This window comes from Triturus cristatus, chromosome 6 (assembly GCF_964204655.1).
Source record: "Triturus cristatus chromosome 6, aTriCri1.1, whole genome shotgun sequence".
NCBI classification, from domain to species: domain Eukaryota; kingdom Metazoa; phylum Chordata; class Amphibia; order Caudata; family Salamandridae; genus Triturus; species Triturus cristatus.
The window spans coordinates 954,995,823-955,012,998 of record NC_140589.1 but is presented as its reverse complement, the minus strand read 5'-3'; the positions used below and the strand labels follow the sequence as shown (position 1 = coordinate 955,012,998).

General features: G+C 45.6%; 1 protein-coding gene across 1 annotated transcript in view; it reads right to left on the bottom strand.

The window, feature by feature from the left end:
* IGF2R (insulin like growth factor 2 receptor) overlaps positions 1 to 17,176 on the bottom strand; it is a 1,674,612-nt gene that overhangs the window by 1,040,224 nt on the left and 617,212 nt on the right. Inside the window, exon 19 of the mRNA XM_085611652.1 lies at positions 93 to 272. Within this exon, the coding sequence (XP_085467778.1) occupies positions 93 to 272 (180 nt within the window). The remainder of the gene's footprint in view (positions 1 to 92; positions 273 to 17,176) is intronic.

Genomic DNA, 17,176 nt, shown 5'->3' with positions numbered 1-17,176 from the left:
GAAAGCGGATATAGATCATGGTGTAATAACATAGCAACATGTAAGACACTTTAAACATAAATGATAAAAATAATAATAAATCATCAGTTTACCAGAGAACCCTTGGAGCAGCTAAGGTGGATTCTTGTGGTATAGGACATTTTCTGTCCCTCTGGTCCAATGCATTCAGAGCCATTTGTATACTGTAGCAGGAGTTGGCCCCATTCCATGAACTCTGGTCCTCTGATTGCAACACCAAGGTTGTTGATGCTAACAGCTTCATGAAATTCATCCTGAAAAATGAAAAGATGCTGTTCACCTGTAGATATAAGTAGCACTAACTTTAATTCAGCTTTGTAAGGCCTTCTTATTGGGATCATGGGCAATCAGTGGTTACTGGGGAGTATCACTCTGTGGCTTCTGTCGTTATCAGTCATGTCCTTGAGCTACAAATACTTGTGCACTTCAAATCGCATAACCAAGAGACTCCCTTTAAGTACTTGAATCTCTCTGGGTAGCAAGTTAAGCTGTCATGGTTTACTCTAGGATGTAAAGGGGGCTTAGTGACTCCGATTCCATGTGACACAATCAATGAAAATCAAACATTTGAATGTCCAGTCAGGGCTTTACTTTGTGAAAGGGAAATGAGGATATCTACCTCACCTCATTTTCTACCTCGTTTTACACCTTTACCTGTTTTCTTTCTAGACCTCACCTGTGTTTCTATCGTTCACCTTATCTGTCTACCTTTCTCTGTGCCTTGCTTATTTAGTAGTGAGACCGATCTTACTATACGTCCTCTCGTGGTTCCCCTCTCTCTGCCTCACTCTCACCATCTCACTATTTGGCTTATGTCCCTGTATACATCTATCTTTTTTTACTCACCTCTCATTTTTAATTGACTCACCATCTCCTAACTTCAGCCCTAGGTATTTCCCACCCTTCTCCCTCTCTCTACGTTTTCTTCTCTCCATCTCTCGTTCTCTCTAATCACTTACCTAGCTCTCTACCCTTTTCTCTACCTTACTCTTCCCACCTCCATATACCTTTTTGGCTAACTCACCTTTCTCTCCGTACTTCAAGTCTCTACCTACTTTAACTATTTCTCTACCTCATCTCTAACTCCCTGATCAGTCTTCTTCACCTCTCTTGCCATACTGTTCCCTTAACCACTTTGTTCTCTTCTCTCATACCCCTCACCACTTCTCTTACTCAGCAGAGTCGGCAGTGACTGTCAGCAAGAGATCTGTACACATCAAAAGAGGAGAGGAGGAACAAGGCAGGAGAAAAGAGTTAAGAAGAAAACTATCATATTTCACCCGATGGTAAGGTGAAAATTCTCTGAACTGTGGTTTAATTTACACGATAATAGCAAGAAAGCCAGTTGTGAAGGAGGATTTATCTATCATTATGAATATCTGTCCCTTAAAAACTATGAACATAGATCCCAGTTCAATATTATACACTAATCATACACTAAGGTACCCATTACTTGTTAAAGACAAAGAAGCATCTAGATTCAGGTGCAAAAAAAGGCATTATTAATGCTTGTGCAAGCTTTCAATCAAAATTGGACCCAAATATGAAACCAGGGATTGAAATAATGGTTAAACTGTTGGCATTTTTTCATGGCGGCAGCTTATCACATCACTCGCCCTCTGCTTTGGCATACAGCATGGTTGACATTTTGGGAGTTTGTATTTACCAAACAATGAGTATGTCTCTATTCACCAAATCAGAACTGTGGATAGAATACTAGAGGAGAGTGCATTTAGAATGGGGATGGCCAATATGAAATTTTTTCAGGACAAATGCTAACTGGGTAATTGAGCTCCAAGTCAATTTATTACATGTACATTTACCTAATGTGATCTTAAAATCCTGTATGAGTCTAGTCATCTTGGGCATATGTTGGATTTCCATGATATGGAAATGTATGCCGAGGCTAGCATACGCTGCAGGGAAAAGACAGTAAAACTAGGAGCCATATGTAGAAGAATTGGGGAGATTGTCTTTAGTACTATATGCAGCAGATGTGGAAAATAATGGCAACTGCATGGGGATAGCTGATGCATGCACAGTAGTGCTAGATCCTTTCCAGATTCTCGGGGTGTTCACAGATACGCAACGGACATAGAGCTGAAAGGGCAAAGGGCATGTGTATGAGCCCGGGCTGCTGCAGCTTCCAGGGCACTCATTGTTCTTGCACATTTTCTCAGCCACACCAGAGTATTTAACAGGCCTTTAAAAGACCTTTTACATGCCTTTGTGAAATGGTTAACGAGGCTTAGTTTTTCCCCCCGCTGGTTCCAGTACCCCCTGGGTTTCCATTCTGCCTATTCCTTACATTTGAATTTTACTTTTACAGCCGCAATCGGAGAATGCCTTTAGTGAAAAGGCAGATCACAAAATCGTTGCCACATTTCCAAGAGAAAATAACTGTCAAATTGTTGTTGTTTAAAGAGTCTGCAAAGAGCTGCCCACGATACTAAATAGGGCTGAAACTAAAATCACATCTGTTCATTTGTAACATGACTTTTCTGCACCATCTGAACCTCTAAACCTTACAAGGTACCGGATAGTATTTATAACCTTAGAACAGGACAAACCTGGCTCCCCAAGGAAATCATGGAAACAGATTCTACCCTTTCGTTAATGACTTAGGCATGCCCAAAGGAAAACACAAACAATAAGATTGTGTAAAATACGTATGCTGCAATGATTAACAGAAGGAAACAAAATCGAGTAAAGAAAATAAACAGTTCAACCATTGTGCTGTTACACGGATTATATTAAGAAATATAATTGCATATATACCCTTACCTAGCGCTTCCTATCCTAATATGCATAGGGTGTGTGGATTTGCCAGAAGGCCCCAGAGTGGTCTAATACCCCATCACCTAAGGGTATGTGTCATTTAGGAGCCCGTCTCTGGCATAGAGCAGGCCACAGCCCTCCTTAGGGCGATAACAAATTCAGCTCATCTGGAATTCTGCCGTGGGTGCGACCTAGACAGTGCCAGCAAAATGTTCCTCTCATCAAGCAAAGGGCTGGGAGTTTTTATACTAAGCTTCACCCATACTCTCTATGCTGGAGTTCTAGTCTGGCTGTTCTTGTTTATTCTACTCTTGCAGAGCTGTCGCCAAACGGACAACAAACAACATTTTTGCGCAGTGAACTCATTCCTTGTACAAAATGTTCAAGGGCCTGATAATATGCCTACGGAGAAGTGTGTGTAAATCTATTTCGGAGAACATTATCCCATACAGGTGCGCAAACAAATGTGTCATTGTTCAAAAAGACATTAACTTTAAGCACGAGCATTGTAAAATGGCGGTGTTGTGTGCCCAGGGCCTATATAACACAACAATATTTTGTTCTTCCTCCTAGGGCTGGTATTCTAAAGGATCTAGCAACCCACCTCCCCAGTCTTCCCTGAGGCCATGCCCAAGAGAACAAGACTCACGCTCCGATTTAGGATGCAAGGAATCGGAGTCGGGGACGACCCTCTGGCTCGGATATTGGGATGACAATGAGGATGATGCTGCTGGTGGATATTGGCAGCATCAGCATCGGGACCGGCACCTGGGAAGGTTGAGATGGTACAACTGGAGACAGTCTGGATACAGGAATGGATCTACTGGAGCCAGAGCCGCCGACGTGATACCAGATGGGGACCCCTCCAACCCCACAGGGACCGAGGAATGAAGCCTGGAATGCCGATGTTCCCTCATTGTGTCGGCCGATGGACGAGGAGAAGTCAAAGAATGCTTTAATGACTTTTCCTTATATCTCAACTTACCCAAGGACTTTGAATGGGACGATGTAGACTTCGGGCTCAATGACCGGGCCCTTCCCCTCAACCGGGACATCGACATGCTGCAGAATCGCAGCCAGGCCAACACGAGCTGTAGCGACTACTCCCTCAAGGCTTTCTGGTGCATGGCCTGGCAATCCGAGCACGACTTCAGGTTGTGGTCGCACTACAAACACCACAGACACATGAGGTATGGGTTTGTCACAGAAACTGGGCGGTGACAGGCTTCACAGGGCTTGAATCAGTCTTGCATGATGACACTCAACACATCAGGTGATAAAACCTCAATACTGTTGACAAAACATAAAAAAAATCCTGACTGAGTTTTCTCTCGGATCAGAGCTGGCTGGTGTGGAAGGCAAAGAACTGACAACAGCATGCCTGGGTGGCAGCTATCTAGGTACAGCCAAGTCACTTACAGCGCAGGCAACGCTGACGACACAAATTGTCAATTTATGCCACCTACCGGCGTAGGAGTACTGCTCACAAAAAATATTCTGGCTCCAGTGAGACGCCTGGGGAAATTCAAAGGTAAGGAATCTGCAGCTAGAAGCCTCTATCAGATGTTCTTTTAACTTACCAGTAATGTTTACCAATTTATAGTTAAAATGGAGTTATTTACTGCAGGCTTTCCCAATAACTGGGAATCTGACTCCCATGGCTTCAGGGTACTGCACGTGTTCAGGCAGCTGCAGTTTGGAGAGCAAACGGAGTGTACATTAATACAGCAGGAAGGATCAGCATGAGGCATGTTGTGGCTGCAGCAACAGGCATGTCCGTAGGAATACTGGGATAGAAGGGGAGAACTAATTGCTAATTCTTCACAGCACAAACTAAAATGGGGAAGAAAAAACTCTGCACAGATGCCTTTGCAGGATGAATGGGGATGACACGGCCATTTTGAATGAGGGAACATCCTTACTGAAAACCTTCATGCACCAATAGGATTAGCCTTTCAATAAAAACTTGGTCCAGTGTGTAGTTATCGCACACAGTGAGCATGCCATGATGCTAATTAGCCAATACCATTACCACATAGTAAAGAAGCCTTCCTATTGCCAACAGCCGCATCATTACGTTTTTCTTAGGTGATGGAACTCCACTCTGGAGCCAACAGGAGTACGACAAGCACTGTTTCTGAATGGCAGCACACGCCTTCTGCCCAATCAATTATTGTAACCAAAATGTGTCCGGAAACAAAGCCTCTCTTAGGTGTGTTTCTTAGAGCTCTTTTTCTGTTAATCACATGTGGTCAGGTGATTGCTGCGATGTGTATACAGTCTAGCAAAGTAAAACTCTGAATCTCAGAAGTTCTGAAACATCTGTTAAGGTAAGGTAATCTCTTTATTGCTTGATTAATAAAAACCTTTGCAATCAGCTACATAGCAAAACACCTGTACAAAAGATGTAAAACAAACCATTTTGTAATGATAGAGTTGATTAAAACTCATTTAAAAATTACTATGTTTCCATGATGCTACAAGAAGAAATATAAAATCTGGCATACAGTACAAACCGTAAGGTGCAATAGGAGCCATGAAAAAGTGCAAGATATCAATTATAGAATCCATTCTCCTAAAAGTTGCTAGACAGATACAAGTTTCAATAAAATTGACTTTAAGAGTCATGACCGAACTAGCATAAAACTCTAAAAATGGTCATCTAAGAAGTGCATATTTGCCCGATTACAATCAACAACGGCAGTGTCGACATTTAACTTGTGCGCCCGGTTCCATACAACCCTTGCCATGTACCTACCATGCTGGTAAGTCCACAGATTCCTAAGCCCACATTATTAAGTTTGGGATAACGCAATAGATTTGGAAATTTTATGCTGCAGTTACTGACCCACAATCCTTAAAAGACTCTTAAAATCCCAAAGGAACAGTAGTTGTAAACAGTGAGTAACACAATAGATCTCTTAAGAAAGGATTCCAATGAGTAACTTAAAAGTCGGTGGGCCTAGGTTAATAACCAATTTGTCAGTTGAATGCCGGAGTTAGCTTTGTTTTTACTGCGCTCATAAAATGGACAAAGCTGCAGGCTAACCAAATGTCACCTCCTTCAAAGCAATCTTTCACTGCCTGCTGCATGTTCGAATCGGTCTTTCAATCAGGCACGGTTTTAATAGCAGTCTTCATTCTTCGTCTAAATCCTTGCAAATGCACAGTAAATGTAAAACATCCTCTTTGGTGTCGCCACATAGTCTGCACTGATTTGTTGTGTCTGTGCGTTTCCATGGTGGAAGATGCCACTTTGCGGGTATGATTCCCAATCTCAAATGCAGAAAACATTCCTTCGCGATTCTCGAAAAGCCTATTACCGAGTAGGTTTGTGGCATGCACCTCGAATAACTCTGATCAACAAACCATCCGTGGGCCCTCCTGCTTAGTGCTGCTTTATCTTCTTCTAGGGACAGTATCTTTACTGATTTATTTACCAGATTTGTGGGGCACAGTGGTTTCCCAAAGGTCCTGTAAAGCAAACAAGCTTATTGCTGATTGAAGGTGGGCCATGGCAGGACTGTCTTTTTTTCTTGTAGTCTCCTTCCATAAGTGTGAGTTCAATGTACCGAGCTGGGCTCCCTTTAATTTGTGCCAGCATTTGGCATACACAAAAAGATGGACGGAATGTTGAACATTGTCAAACATTCACCCCCAGTCACAGGGTCTGGGTTTAATCCATCATTATTTTGCTCACCACGCCACCCCAGTTCAGACATAGCCCAGATCTCTGTACTGGGGTGAATGTATGACATTGTTCTGCATTCTGTCCATCAACTGTTGTTTTTGCGTTTGTCACCCCAAGTGGGACAGGTATGCTCAGACGCGAGTCCCGTGCTCTCCATGCCACTGGAATCAAGCTATCCTGGCTGAAGAGGGGTGAAACCCCGAAACCGGTCCTAGGATGCTTGGTTCCAGTCCAGAGAGGACCTGGCTTGGCAGTTCGGGCTGGACTGTTCCCATAAGGCACAGGGTCAAGACTGATTTGCATATGGCTGAGTTCAAACTGGAATGGCATGGTGAGCAAAAGAACGATGGATTTAGGCCCAGATCTCTGTACTGGGGTGAATGTATGAGATTGTTCTGCATTCAACTGTTGTTTTAGCATTTGGCATAGGCACCCTTTCTGGTTATTTGCAGCTTTTGGAGGCCAAACTCTAGCCTTATTTATACTGGCGATGTATACTGTGGGAGATTAAATATTATTCTCATGGCCTTAGAAACCACTTTGTCCAAAAATTATCTCATCTCTCCCTCTCATCGATTCACTACCATAAGTGATTGTAGGTAAAAGCCTTGCTCGAAGCACTTCTAGTAGAGGGATAAGATTGGGGCCGGGTATTTTATGCTGGATATTTTTAATGCAACAGCCAATGCGGTCCTTCTACCGCTTTTTGTTGGAGGAACGTGCCCTTCCTGTCAAAAATTATTCCCAGATACTTATATTCGTCAACCATCTCCAACAGCCGTCCCCCCAGCACCCATCGAGGTTGATGTTTGTTGCTCCTCTGATTTAGTATCATCACTTTAGATTTTTCAAGGTTTATACATAACCCGTTCTTGTCTGAGAAATTACTTGTGATACTTATCAGGTGCTGCAAACCGACTGGAGTTCGGCTATCAGTATCAGATCGACAGCATACAGTAAGTTTGAAAGTGTTAAACCCCCCAGATTCGGGGCATGGTGGTTGCAGTTGTCCAGCTCAGTAGAAAGATCAGACACAAAAAGGTTAAACAGGGTCGGGGCAAGGACGCATCCCTGCTTCAGCCCTTTGGTGGTAGGTATTTTCCTTGAGAGGCAGTCCCCGGCCCCCAACTTAATTTGGACCCATGACTTGGAATGGAGTAAGATTAGCTGATTCAAGAGGTTTGGGGCTGTTTTCCCACCTGGAAAGTTTTGCCCAGAGTTTCCCCCTGTCAATACTGTCGAAAGCAGCTGTATAATCAATAAAGCAGACAAATAATGGCTTGTTGATGACTTTAGTGGCATCTATTAGGAGCGAAAGAGCAAGAATGTTTGTCGTTGTCCCCATGCTTTTTTGAAAGCCTGTTTGATTGATGGGAATTGGGGCTTGTTCTAATGCCCCACTCCGTACATTCGTCCAATAAGAGGCCTGCATAATATTGGGCATCGATATCAATTAATGCGATGAGTCTATAGTTCTTCGGTTCATTCTTGCTGCCTTTCTTATGGATCGGTGAAATGATTGATCCCTTCCAGGAATATGGAATTCTTTCTGCTTACATAATATAATTAAAGAGGGGCAATATGTAGCGATCACCCGAGGGGCAACAGCTAGGCAGGAACTATGTAGACACAAAGAAGACCCCTAAGTCAGGAAGCTGGTGGAAGAAAGGCCCGGGATACTACATGTCCCAGCATGCCGTGGGCCGCCTCAAAATGAGGCTAGGACCACCCTTGTATATAAGCACCACCTCCTCAAGAGGAAGGTGCTTGACAATCAAAGACCGAGAGGAAATGGCGGATGGTGCTCCCCGCCGGATACCAGCGGGAAGTATTTGCAGCGTCTCTCCAGTCGTCGAAGCCAAGCCGAGTCGAGTGAACAGCGGAGCAACCCTCCGAGAGAAGAACGGAGCGGAAGAATCAGGTATTCGTAGGAAGGCCAAGCGCGCCGCCTTCTCTGTCTCCTTTCGCCAAAGGGGTGATCCGCATTCCCATATAGCCCAGGGGTTACGGGAGGAACCGTGACCGCCTTCTCGAGCATCCCAGGGGTCACGGAAGAAATCGTGAAATCGAAAGTAACGAACAGTGTGCGACAGCCAAACCCTGCTCTCGTCAGCGTATACCTGGTCTTCCGACGCGCTGATTGCCGGTTCTGCATTCTGCCGAGATAAGCCTTTCTGTAGGCATTGCTGCTACGTGGCCGCTTTCCGGGGGAAGAAGAAGCAGTGAGTGAAACCGCTTCGTAATTACCGGAGCGTTGTCAATCCCAACGCTGAGATACTTAAAGAAACATTACCCGTTTTCAGGAAGCTTTCCTTTTGTTTTATTACGAGACATTCTGCAGGCGACAACAGACCCTTTGTCGAGACATTCGACCAGCGTCACTGCAGGAATCCTTTGTTCATTATCGTGACTTGTGCAGGTGACATCAGACCCTCCTCCTCCCAGGCACCCTACCAGAGTGTTGAGGAACCAACGTCCTGGGTGCAGGGGAAACCTGGTGAGTGATACGGGCAATCTAGAGACAAACACAGAGGAGAAAATATCCAGCAGGCAGTTAAGAGAACTATTAATCCTTGTTTTTGTTCCCCCCTTCAGAGCAGCCCAATCACAAGAAGTCCTAGTCCTCTCAAACCGACCTGGGGGAACACCTCACCTGCCGCAACTACCTTTGTTGTTTTGTCCCTTTTTCCCCGTTTCCCCTGGGGGCCTTCTCACGCAGTAGGTTGTTTTCTCTCTGTGGGAGGGGGCGCTTACGGGAGGTGGGGTTCACGCAACTACCATCGTTCCTGCTGTGTCCCGCGACGAAGGTTAGTGGCTGTGATATCATTCGGGTCACTGATCCAGTAATTTGGATCCTGCTTATATAGGATTGGTGGTAGGCCGTTAGGCCTGGGCGCTCCCTCCTTTCTGCTTTTTGAAATCCTATTCACCATCTGTTTATTTGAGAAGAGGTGATCGGACTCCAAACCTTGGTATTTTGGGGGCTGCCGGTTGCATTGGCGAACCGTTGCGTCTTGTTTAATTTTGTCTACTTCCGTATTGAAGTGATGCTGCAAATACTTTACTCAAGCTTCCTACGTTATATGAGAGTTAATTCCTGAAGCCCTTGGGTTCTCTATACTGTGGACTATATGCCAAAACCTAGCACTGTTATTGGTTTTTGCATCGTACAGCAATTGTGCCCATAACGTATCAACATTTTCCTTTTTCGCTTGCCAGATGATTTTATTTTTACTGGCCTTTAGCCTCCTTAATTCCAACTGTATATTATTAACTGGGCCCTTTTAGCGGAGACTACACAGTGCTCTGTTTATATCGCTCTTATTTGTCTTAATTCGGCATTTTGAGTTGTCGAAAGCTGGATTCTTTGGTTACTTGCGGGCCTAAAGTACTTCCGGTTGGCTTTTTGGCCCTGCTTTTTCTTTCATTGACTGTTTTAGAATTAGGTGGGTCAAAGCTTTTGGTGAAATTTTCCCAAGCTGTTGAACTGTTTCCGCACAGCAGTTTACTTTCCTCCCACCAAGTTTTTGCCACTGCCAAAAGTTTTCCTGGATCGCTTGCTTTGCATTGGATTCTCTTGTGGTTCGATGTGACCATTGAACTTAAATCCTCCATTAGATAAGTGAGTGCTGTTCCATGAACGGCAAGTATGAGCTCTGTAATCCAGCGTGCCAATCAAAGTCTTTTGGTACACATCTGTTAACTACAGTGCTTTAAAGAAAAAGGACATCACAACCCTATACAAGTAACTTAACTTTTCCAGACTGATGCATGTAGTTACGTCAATGGTTGCAGAGTATTCGTTATTATACCAAAGCAGTGCAGTGGTTTTATAACACACTGCTTTATTCAAAATCACACTGTTTTCATGTATTCCCAAAAATCTTGCGCAGTACCTATCTGCAGCCATTGTGCCTTTGACTCATTGAAATCTTGGTAAGTGGTCGACAGTGACTACAAGGAACTAGGTAGTGCAAAGTGCACATATGTATCCTTCTAGTGGAGCATAATCATGCAACATTATATTTTTCCAAAATAATATGTGCTCTCTTATGGTTTGTTCACTCCATACCTGTTTAGTAGACTCCATTAAATGTGTCATTGCATGGACACTAAACTAATGCATTTTTGTGTCTGTGTATACGCATTGAACTAAATGTATCTTTCTGCTTTTCTATAAGAGAGAACCCAACAGTGGACTTATAGCTCTGCACCTCACGCTAGTTTTGTTAGTATCAAAATCCTGCGCACTAACTGTCCAGCGCCAGCCGTTGTGTGGTACCTCTGGGTTCCAGATCCTTAATTGGTGAAGCGAATGGGGGTGTGCCAGGTAATGAAGTCCAATCACTCTTGTAGTTTCAAAGCCTTTAATTGTACTTCTTTTCAATAGCACATACAGCTCAGCCAACACATTTCATTCCAAAACAGTAGAAACTTCATCAGGGCTTTAGAAACACTATCATCTAAATCCTTTTTTCGGGACAGTCAGTGTAATTCATCCAGCTTATTCCGCCGCCGCTGAACGAACAAGAATTCGGACTAGGTTTTTCGTTTATGGGCATGTTGATGCCCTGGGAATTCCCAACCCATCCGGCGGAATAAGCTGGATTAACTACCCTGACTGTCGTGAAAAAAGGATTTCGATGATACGGTTTCTAAAGCCCTGATGATGTTCCTACTGTTTTGGAATGAAACGCGTTGGCTGAGCTGTATGTGCTATTGAAAAAAGAAAAGAATAAGTACAAATAAAGGCTTTGAAACTACAAGAGTGATTAGACTTCATTATATGGCGCACCCCTATTATATTCTTTCTGCTGTGTGTGTGTGTGTTTGATGTGCTTTGGGGACACTATTTCAGTTTCCTTGTAGCGCCGCTTGGTGCGGGGAGGTGCCTGGCTCCCTGTTATTTTCTTTTACGAGTTTGTTACACCTCTTTACTTTGAGTTCTTCATTTTAACTAGTTTAATTTTGCCACTATAGTCACTCAAAAAGGGAAGCCTTCTTGATTGGCATGGGGCTGCTGGGCTCCGGTTTGGTTGCCCTGCCCACTTTCTCTCCCGAATGGGGTTACTTCTTAATCACTGCCGTCACAAGGCAGGTACTTAGGGATGGCCGAGGCATTGATGCCCCAGATGGAAGGCTGGAAGGAAGCCTACTTTTCAATTGACTGTTGTGCCAGGTTTTAACCTTCATTGTTATGAGTTTGTCCCTTTTCCCCCCTCCTTTTTGTCCCCTCTTCCTTCCTTGTTTTTCGCCCCCACAGGTCTTCGACTGCCCAGTATAGATCTAGTAGGGCTCCACTCTACTACGTCTGGTTACCTACCTACACTTTAGGAGCCAGATTTACCAGTAGTGCACCACACATCTAATTAGGTCCTGAAGAAGTGCCATACGACTCATTAGGAGCGACCAAGGCACGAAACATGTCGACCCACTATACTGCGACAGCCCGCTAGGAACATTGCATCCACATAGGGCGTCCACACTCTTTAATTAAGCCAGATCTACCTAAACCATTAAAATTGTTTCTGAATAGGATTGATCCAGATTTATTTTAAGATCTGCTTTCCGTGCACTACACCTGCCTTCCCCTCTTACCCGCACGCACCCCACGGCTTCTTCAAAAAGATCTCCGGCAAAGAGCCCCGTTCACGTGAGCTCGTCGGGCATTGCAGTGCCGGCCCAACGAGGAGCAAACCCAATGAAGAAGCATGACATCCTTCTGGGCGTTTGAGGGCATCATGAAGAAAGACCCGTCTCTCCCACGTCCCCTTTAGGAACTGCATACCCTTAGCAGCACTGCATTCAGTTTGCTTCATACGATTCACAGATTGGAGCGAAGATTGCAGCTGATTTTAGTTTTATTAAATGTGCTTCCCTCGATAGTGCTAGAACTTGCTTTCTCACTGTGGCTTTTAAGGCCAGGTAAGAAAAGGATTTTGTGAGATTATCCTTGTTGTGATTTAGGTCTTTAATAGCAGCTGCTAGATGTCAACCATGGGTTATTTATTCTCTGATTTATAGGATCACCATTTTAAGTGTGTCTTGTTTTGCCTTTGAAACTAGGTAAAGGTGTTTAATGAGTGCTGACTTACATTCCAGGTCCTGCTTAAGAAATCCAAACTCTAGACGAATCTGGGCTCATTGAGTATACTGTGGAAGATGAAATGTCAATTGGTATGTTATACAAATTCATCCAGGCCTTGTGAGAACTTAAATGGAAAGGCATAATAACCATAGAAGATCACTGGTATCAGCTTAGCTTTTGAGACTCTTATAATTGTTTCTGCCGATGGGATGTACAAATGTGCATTTAGTTTACACAAGTTAAATGTTAAAGTATTAGTATTTTTCTAATATAGTTTAAACGATTGTTTGGTCTGCAATTAACAGATAGACAAATTCCCAGATATTTTTACGTTGGCGTGTAGACTATCTTTAACTGGCCCACGGTCAAAAAATGCCTAGACTGGTTCTTGTTTTTTCCAAAAACCATCACCTTTGTTTATTCACATTACCTATCAGCTTGTGAGCTAGATTATAGCTGTTCAATTCATCCAGTGCTCGTTGCATGAGTTTGTCTGCTCTAAAATTTCTGAATGATCCGCATATTGGATAATCTGAATCTTGTGTGACCAGGCCATGGAGGGAAAGTATTTGCTCTGGTCAGTGCCCTTCCAAGGTCAGCAGTGAAAAGGTTAAAGGGTTAAACTACAGTGGTGCCAAGACATATCCTTGTTTTAGGCCCCAGTTTCCTAATGTTCGTTGTGCAACTTTATCACCCTCACCCTAATTTAATGTTAACCCAGGTGTCAGAATAAACAATAACTACACAATAAAAATGGAGATTGTGATCTATCCCATGTAGTTCATTTGGCCCATAATAACTGTCCGTCCACTTTGTCAAAAGCAGCAGAGTAATCAACAAAACATGCAAGCAATGGTGGACGCAATGATAGTGATGTGCAGTGTGCAAAGTATGACAGAACTACGTTATCTATTGTCGATGGTTGCTACCTACATCCCGTCTGGTAGAAGAGGATCAGTTTTTCATCCTTGGCCCATTGTTCAAATTCTTCTGAAGAGAATGTTAGCACATGCTTTTGCAATGCAATTATTTGATAATTTGCTGGATCCGTGTTGTAGGGTGAAGAATGGAGCCTCGCCATGACTGACGCACTTATGCATTGAAGAATGATATCAGATAGGGGGGCCAGCAGCCGATGGAAATGGCAGTCGTCGAGAAGAGCTCCGTTCCTCCGACGGCTTCACCAAAGATCCATACACCTAACCACCCAGAGACACTAAGACGAAGTGTCGGAACCCTCGGAGAACAAATTCGACTGACCGTGGCGCCGCCGCTCCACGTCCCAATGGTGCCTGCTCCATTGACGGGTGTGAGGCCCGGGTGCAGGGTGGCGGCCAGGGCCACGGGTGGTTCTGGCACCCGGCGGACACCGCTCGCAGTCGGCAGCGCTGAGGCACGAGTGGGCGGTGTGTGCCGCTGCCTGAATAGAACTCTCGGGACCCCCCCTGACAGGGGTCCTGTCATCAAAGCGCCTGCCTTTGAACTACAGGAGCGGCTCAATGAGCGCTTCATGATACGGATCAGACACCTCCGGTGAGTGCGCCTGGCCCGCTGCAGGGACACACGCCGCGCCGGGCGGACCCGCGGCCTCCAAGAACGGCAGTTTTTATTTAACAGAGTTTTATATAGCGCAAACTTGACCCGAACGGGTATCAGAGCGCTTTACATAGCACCAGTTGCATTACATGAGGACACATTAATTTATTTCTTTTTTGGTTAGGCACGGGGAGATTAAGTATTTTGCCCAGAATCACAGGATATTCAGCGTCATTGCCGAGACTCGAACCCAGTTTCCCAGATTCAAGGTCGGACACCCTAGCCGTTAGGCCAACTCCGACTCCTCTCATCTAAGCGGGGGCAGCACCAGCAGGACCAATTGTCCCATTACAGACGGCAGAGAACCTATAAGAAGAAGGAAGCAGTGCGTGGTGGGCTCGGTCGCCATAGCGCAGAGGCAGACATATCCTGGCTGCAGACAACAGAGACCGTCGACCGGCCACTCACACAATACAATTGCTCGGTGGGATTGGCAGACCACGGCCCGGCTTAGCTGAGCACCAACTTGGGCTATCTCAGAGAGGGGGGGGGGGGGGGAGAGGGGGAAGGCCCACGTAATACAGGCTGTGCGTGTTCCTGCTATTCCGGACAGGCAGGAAACCAGACAGGCCACATGCAAAATTGCTCTGGCAGGCGGAGGTGAGTACTGCTGACCGGCGCATGAACACTGTACCAGTTTCTGCAGCACGATAGGTCATGGCCCACGAGTGACTCAACAAAATAAACTTGACAAATACGCCTATTCCAAAACTGCCCCGGATCTGCATGGTGACGCTCCTACCGAAGAGGCAGGAAGAAGACCCAAGACAGGGAAAGAAGTAATGCTGCAAGACGTTATGGTAACGCTCAAAGTACATTCCTCACTGGAATCCCGCATAGACACAGTCACTACTGAACTCACCCTGATCCGCGCGTATTTCAGAAACCTCAGTTCGCACGTATCAGAAGTAGAAACCTCAACAGCTGAGCAGAGTACAGACACCACCTCCCAGAAGAAACGAACGGAGCACCTAGAAATGGAGCACAAATCTATGGCGGCGAAGCTGAATGAATATGAAGGTCGCTCTCGTCGTAATAACGTACATATGTTGGGAGTGCCGGAGGGAGCGGGAGGCCCAGCGATGGACCTCTTTGTGGAGGACCTGATCAAAACTCACCTACAGCCCAAAGGACTCTCCAACTATTTTTCAGTGGAGCGGCCCATCGTGTTACCGGTGGTGGTCCCAGACTGGGGGCACCCCCTCGGCCCATACTGGCACGTATTTTTAACTTCCGCAACATGGACCTGATTCTACAGACGGTGAAGGCGGCACCTCCGCTGCGCTACCAACAAAGCACAATCTCCTCCTTTCCGGACTACACGGCTGTGGTGGCCAAACGACGACGCAGCTTTGTGGCCGTCAAACAGGAACTCAGGAGCCGAGAACCTAAATACTCTATGCTTTTTCCTGCAAAGCTGAGAGTAGAAGCGCATGGAAAGACATGGTTCTTCTCAACCCCAGAAGAAACTAAAGACTGGCTGGAGGGCTGGCGTCAGGCCACACACCGTGGTAGACCGGGAGGAGGCACTACACGGGGCACGAAGGAACCGACCTCAGCAGAGTAGATAGAAAAGACTGTCGGGACCACGAGCAGCAGAAATTAGGTCGGATCCAAACCAGATTGTGCGTGACGAACTCGCAAGGTTCTTCCTTACTCCAGGACAAGTACCAATTACTCCAAATGCTGTTCCAGACCCCCACGGCGGACATGATAGCTTCCTCCGCGACCTAAACAGACACTTGAGGCAGCAACCTACACCAGGGACGACCTAGCCACGGTCTCCTGTCCTTTGTTTGACACTAACAGCATTTCCTTTCTAACAAAAAGACTCCTCTGGGGACTTTGAAGTGGTTTATTAGATATATGGTGAACCCTTGGGGGGACAACAACGGAGTTATGTTCCCCCCCTACGAAGGTATCGGGTAATGGGAAACCAGCACTCTGCAAAGTTAGGGGGGCGGGTAGTTTCGAGACAGTCTTGCAGGGAGGCAGGGAGGGGGGTGGTTACAGGGCTTGTTTAGGGAAGTTTTGTAATAATTGATTTCATTGTCTTCCACTGTTTTATGGCACTTGCTACACTCGCACCTACTACTCTGAAAGTACTCCAAAAATGTTCAGACCGTGTAATACACGACCCTCATGCGACCCACAGTGACGTCACCTGACCCAGTGGCCCCAGTAGCATAGCGCCCACAGCACCTACCCATCATTTCATGGACTGTGAACGAGCTTCGTTATAAGCTCAAGAGGGGACTAGTACTGCAGTATTTGAAGCGTAAAGCGCCCGTTGTACCTCTCCTACAGGAAACCCACTTAACTGGAACGACTTGTAAAGCCCTTGACAGATGGGGGTTCACACTGGCGGTACACTCCGAATTTACGACTGGCTCCTGGGGAACCTCATCAAAAAGCAACACCCGATCGTTATCAAAAGTACTTATACTGACGATCAAGGGAGATTCGCGGCCCTATCGTGTCAATGGAAGGGCCGAAAGATCAATATAGTGTCTATGTCCCCCCCGCCATACACTCATTAGCGTTACCAGCATTTAGTGCATTTCTACTCCGGCTCCCCCAGGGCATCCTAATCATAGGAGGTAATTTCAATGCCACCCTAGATGATACTATAGATAGGACACCCCATAGACAGCAACATCAGGGACGCACTAACTTTGCGGACTACCTGGACACGATGTGTCAGATGCCTGGCGATTCTGCTACCCTCAAGAACAACGTTATACTTATTTCTCAGGCAATCACAACAGTCTATCGAGAATAATGACATCCTAGCGCCGGCAGGCGAGATAGGGAGCTTCCTGGATATTGAACACCTACCAAGGGGTATCTCGGATCACTCCCCGATCAGCGTCCGTTACACGTGGCACACGACGACACAGCATCGCATATTCCCTATTTACCCTGGATACCTTAAAAACCTGACAATTTCAAAAGGGCTGACTGACACTACCACACCATACTTTCAGGAGAACGAACCCTCGGTC